This window comes from Spinacia oleracea, chromosome 4 (assembly GCF_020520425.1).
Source record: "Spinacia oleracea cultivar Varoflay chromosome 4, BTI_SOV_V1, whole genome shotgun sequence".
NCBI classification, from domain to species: domain Eukaryota; kingdom Viridiplantae; phylum Streptophyta; class Magnoliopsida; order Caryophyllales; family Amaranthaceae; genus Spinacia; species Spinacia oleracea.
Genome location: NC_079490.1, coordinates 41,466,790 through 41,472,986, shown reverse-complemented (window position 1 = coordinate 41,472,986; position 6,197 = coordinate 41,466,790). Strand labels below are relative to the sequence as shown.

At 39.6% G+C, this 6,197-nt stretch overlaps 1 protein-coding gene across 1 annotated transcript; it reads left to right on the top strand.

The window, feature by feature from the left end:
• Positions 1-1,353: 1,353 nt before the first annotated feature.
• LOC110776401 (uncharacterized) lies at positions 1,354-3,223 on the top strand. The gene is made up of 3 exons (XM_056841662.1): positions 1,354-2,033; positions 2,422-2,593; positions 2,801-3,223. The coding sequence occupies exons 1-3, from the start codon at positions 1,354-1,356 to the stop codon at positions 3,221-3,223; spliced, it is 1,275 nt and encodes a 424-aa protein (XP_056697640.1).
• Positions 3,224-6,197: the final 2,974 nt, after the last annotated feature.

Genomic DNA, 6,197 nt, shown 5'->3' with positions numbered 1-6,197 from the left:
TTGGCATTGTGGTATTTAAGACAAATGTTGTAAGGGCAGCAGTCAAGTAAGAATAACAAAAATACTTGGGCTACAAATTTCAGTCTTTCTCTTCCTCTCTTTCCTCAAACAATTTCCGCAACTCACTACATTTCGTTGATGAAAATCTTCATGGTATCAGAGCTGTAGGAGTTCAGAACATCGAGAATCAGAGTGAAGTTTGTAAGAGTGAAGTTATTCATAGGAAATCACCTCAAAGTTTTCATCTTTATAGCCACAAGTGAGTGAATCTGGGTGACAACACTTTCAGTAGCTATGGGATCGAGGTTTACTTTTTCAGATATGCAGAACCCCTTGTTTCTCCATCCATCTGATGGACCTCTTTCCATTAGTGTGGCTAAGTTGCAAGGTGCTGCTGACTATAGAGCATGGAGGAGATTGTTTGAGATACAACTCTCATCCAAAAGAAAGCTTGGATTTGTCAATGACACTGTGATAAGGAGCACCGAGGATGAACCCAATGCAACTCAGTGGGATACCTGCAATGATCTGGTAACTTGCTGGCTTCACACTAATGTTTCTGAATCCATTAAAAATTCTATTATGTTTGTTAAGAATGCTCATGAGGCATGGAAACAGTTAGAAAAAAGGTTTATTCTTTCTAATGGATCTAGAAAATATAAGCTTAGTAAAGACTTGTTTAACCTAAAACAAAATGGTAGGAAAATAGATGAATATTACACTACTATGAGCGTATGAGTAGTCTTTGGGATGAAATTGAATCAATGAACATGATGCCTATGCTCACAACTGTTGCACAAGATGTCACAGCTGTAATGAAAGCTATTGGGACTCAGAAAGAAGAAGCTAAATTGTTTCAGTTTCTTAATGAACTTGATGATGTCTATAGTCCACAAAGAAGTCAGTTGCTTATGAAATCACCTTTACCATCTGTTAAGTCTGCATGTGTTGTGATACAACAAGAAGAAACTCAAAGAGATGTACTGATCCACAGTGGTAGTTTGGATAGTGACACCTCTGCTATGTATATCAAAGGTAGTGTGAGTGCAGATAGAACTGTAACCTGCACTGCTTGTGGAATCAAAGGACACACCAGTGAAAGGTGGTGGACTGTTGTGGGGTTCCTAAATGGCATTACAAATACAACAAGAAGTCTGGGAACAAGGCTGAAAACAAAAACCAGTCCTCTGGAACAAGGTGGTTAGGCAACAAGGGAGCCACCTCAAGTGGTCCGAAATCAGCCAATACAGCTCAAGGGATGAGTGAAAAAGATGATGAGATTGTTTTCTCAAGTCAGCAGCTGGAAAATTACTAAAGTTGATACCTCAAAGTGCAGTAACAACACTTAATCCCATGAAACATTCAGAAACTGATGATAAGTTGGATAATGCTTTCTCTGGAACGATGACCTATTTTAGTGCAAAGTATGATGAATGGATAATGGATTCAGGTGCATCTGATCACATGACAGGAATCCTAGACTTGCTGACAAATGTGAGAAAAGCACCATCAAATCTCACAATCAACTTGCCAACTGGTGCAAGGGAAATGATAACTCACTATTGTGACATCACTCTATCAAATGGTCTTGAGATGATGAATGTGTTGTATGTCCCTCAATTTAAACACAACTTGGTGTCCATTCATAAGTTGTATAAAGACAATCTTTGTGATGTAATGTTCTCACCTAGGACATGTACAGTTGTAGATTCCTTGACAAAGGAACTCAGAGGAAAAGGTGAAATGAAGCATGGTCTATACTATTTAAAAGGACCAGAGGAAGAAACAAGAAGGATAGTTGGAAATGCAAGCTCTGGAACTGACTTGTATGATCTTTGGCATCATAGATTGGGTCATGCACCTAAGTCGAAACTCAGATATATCCCTTGTGTACAACCATATGTGAAAGACAAAACTCATACATGCATAACTTGTCCTATGTCTAAGTTCACCAAGCTACTTTTTTCTCTGAGTGACTCACATGCTGCTCAACCATTTGAGTTAATACATATTGATCTCTGGGGCCCTACAGAGTAATATCAAGAGGAAAATATAGATATTTCATGACAATTGTGGATGATTTCTCAAGAATGACCTGGCTGTACCTGCAGAAGCCCAAATCTGAGTCATTTGAAACAATAGAATGTTCAGTAACTATGTGAATACTTAGTACAATAAGAAGATCAAGATTATCAGGTCAGACAATGCACTTGAGTTCGATGATGAGGAATGTAAACTGTTCTTTGCAAAGATGGGAATCATCCATCAAACTTCTTGTGTAAAGAGACCTCAACAGAATGCAAGGGTTTAAAGAAAGCATAGACATGTTCTGGAAGTGAGCAGAGCTCTGAGGTTTCATGCAAACTTACCTCTGAAATACTGGAGTGAGTGTGCATTGACTGTTGTACATCTGATAAACAGACTTCCCACACCAGTTTTGCAGAATAAAACTCCTTATGAAGCTCTGAACAACTCTCCTCCAAACTATGATCACTTGATAGTCTTGGGTTGTTTAAGCATTGCCACAAATCCAGACCAAACTGGTGACAAATTTGAAGCAAGGGGTGTACCTTGTGTCTTTCTAGGGTATCTTGTAATTCAAAAGGGATACAGGCTCCTGAATCTCTTGAACAAGTCCTAATTTGTATCAAGAGATGTAAAATTTCATGAGGACATCTTTCCTTTGCACAAAGAATGTATGGCCAGCTACATGAAACCTCTTCCTGTTCAAATGCCCAGCTAACATGAGTTTTCAGATGACATAATATAGTACAGTGATGACCATGATGATGACTTTCAGCCACACCCAAACACAAGCCCAAACACAAACCCAAACACAGAGCCCGTCACACAAACACATCAGCCAAATGAACCAGTGTTTCCACCACCTTTAAGAAGGTCTATAAGACCAACAAAACCACCTACTTGGATGGAACACTATGTGAATCCATCTGTAAGACCCTCTGCTAATGTGTTAACTGTGACTCAATTTCCCTTGGATAAACAATTAAGTTGTTTCTTGTCCACAATGATAAGAACAACTGATCCTGTGCATTTCAAACATGTAGTTGCTCAGAGACACTGGGTAGATGCAATGAATACAGAACTGGAGGCTCTAGAACTGAATGGCACTTGGGAAATAACAACCTTTCCTCCTGGAAAACATGTTATTGGATGCAAATGGTTGTACAAAACAAAGCGCAAGAAGGATGGTACCATTTAGGGGCATAAATCCAGAGTTGTTGTTCTTGGAAATAAGCAGATTCATGGAATTGATTACAGTGAAACATTTGCTCAAGTGGCAAAAATGACAACAGTAAGAGCTGTAATAGCAGTAACTGCAATGTTTGACTGGTTTGTAGTGTAAATGGATGTCACAAATGCTTTCTTGCATGGTGAATTACAAGAAGAGGTGTACATGAAAATGCCACAAGGCTACAATGGGCTTGGAAGCAGGATATGTGTGAACCAGGGGGAGCTTGAACCAACATACAAAGTTTGTAGGCTAATCAAGGCCCTATATGGACTCAAACAAGCCCCTAGAAAATGGTTCAGCAAACTTTCAGACACTCTCATAACCATTGGATACACTCAGTCCAAAGCAGACTATAGCTTGTTCACAAAGGCAACAGAAACTACCATCACCATAACCCTGATCTATGTTGATGACTTGATGATATGTGGAAATTCTATGGAGGAGATCAATGAGCTTAAAAATTTGATGTCAAAGTGCTTTCACATGAAAGACCTTGGAGAACTGACTTACTTCATAGGTCTGGAAATAGACATATATGATTATGGCTTTTTTGTGTCATAGAGGAAATACACCTCTGAGTTGCTGAAAGAGTTTGGTATGAACACCTCATCTACACTCAAACTTCCTATGGATGTTCATCTCAAATTGACTTCAGAAAAGGGAGATCCACTACCAGACCCTAAGTTGTACTAGAGAATCTTAGGGAAACTGATCTACCTCTTAATCACTAGGCCCGACATCACTTTTACAGTGCATATTCTTTCTCAATTCATGCAGCATCTAACAACAGTGCATATGCAAGCAGCAAGAAGGCTTCTGAGATATCTTGTAGGGACTGCAAACCAAGGCACCCTGCTAGCATCCTCATCATCTGCACAACTGACGGCTTACTGTGACAGTGATTGGGGAAGTTGTCCTACCTCAAGAAGATCTACTACTGGATTGTGTATTCTTTTAGGATCATCCCCAATATCATGGAAATCCAAGAAACAAACAGTAGTGGCACGTTCTACTGCAGAAGCTGAATACAGAGCCATGGCTCTTACTGCTTGTGAAATCACATGGCTAACGGCTCTACTAAAAGATATGGGACCTCAACATCTTCCTACAACTGTAATGAAGTGTCATAATCGTGCAACTATTGTTATTGCTGCCAACCATGTGCTGCATGAAAGGACCAAACATATAGAAATGGATTGTCATTTCATAAGAGACAAGATCAACACTGGAGAACTAGTTACTCAGTATGTGCCTTCTCATGCTCAAGCTGTTGATGTCTTCACCAAAGTTCTCAACACCAGACAACATTATGATCTTCTGAGCAAGCTTGGAGTGCAAAGTTCACCGACCACGTACTCAGCTTGAGGGGGAGTATTAAGAGGTTTAGCCCAAATGAAGCAAGCCCATTCTCACTTAAGGCCCTTTTATCTTAAATACTTGATCCGTTCACGTACTATTTGTGTGACCCTACGGGTTCAGTCAAGAGTAAGCTGTGGATTAATATTATTAATTCCACTTAAACTGAAGCGGCCTCTAGCTAGGCACACAGTTCACTTGATCTCACTGAATTATTAACTTGAATATTAATACTGAACCGCATTTATTAGACTTAGCATTGAATGCATACTTGAACCAAGGGCATTATTTCCTTCAACACTCTCAAATGTGAATAATGCTCTCTCTGGAATATCAAGACCAAGAGGAATCGATGGAGATCGATTAATCAAATACATGACACATTGCACTGCTTCGGCCCAGAATGTCTTAGGAAGATCAGACATTCTAAGCATGCATCTCACCTTCTCAACAATGGTTTTGTTCATCCTCTCATCAGCTCCATTGTGTTGTGGTGTGTCGGGCTCTGTCTTCTCATGTCTAATGCCATGTTGTGAGCAATAATACTTGAACTCATCGAAGTATACTCACCACCGTTGTCAGATCGAAGACTCTTCAACTTTCTTTCGGTCTCCTTTTCTACCATGGCATGAAACTTTCTGAAAATCTCGAACACTTGGCTTTTTGTCTTCAACATATACACCCAAGTTCTTCGAGTAGCATCATCAATGAAAGTGACAAAATATCTATTGCCACCAAGAGACTCCACCTCAATAGGACCACAAACATCGGAGTGTACTAACTTCAACTTTTCTTGCCTTCTGGTGGACTTCCTAGAAAAGGAAGCTCTATGCTGCTTACCTGTCAAACAATGATCACAAGGGTCAAGAGAAACTGATTTATCAACAAGAATAAGATATTTACATGCTAACAATTTGATCCCCTTGTTACTCATATGCCCTAGCCTCCGATGCCACAAATTTGGAGAATTCTTTTCTTCAACTGCATTCAGCTCACCACAACATACACTCAAGTATGTCTTATACAAAGAACAACACAACTCGCCACGAGCAACTATCATCGAGCCCTTAGACAATTTTCACTTACCATCACCAAAGGTTTGTCGGTACCCTTGGTCCAAGTATGCATTTAATGTTAAGTCTAATAAATGCGGTTCAGTATTAATTAACAAGTTAATAATTCAGTGAGATCAAGTGAGCTGAATGCCTAGCTAGAGGCCGCTTCAGTTCAAGTGGAATTAATGATATTAATCCACATCTTACTCTTGACTGAACCCGTAGGGTCACACAAATAGTACGTAAACGGATCAAGTATTTAATGGCATTAAATACTCCATCTATGGATATTCGGAATCGACGGATCTTGGTTTCAGTGGGAGCTGAGATCGTCAAAGGCAAAAAATGAATACTCCGGAAACGATGATATTGCCGGAAAAGGAAATATGGATCGTATCAGAAATATAAATATTATCCATGTCGTAGATGTTGCCGGAAACGGAAACATGGTACGTATCGGGAAATATTATCGGAAATGGAAATATTGCCGGAATCTGAAATATTGCCAGAAACAGAAATATTGTCGGAAT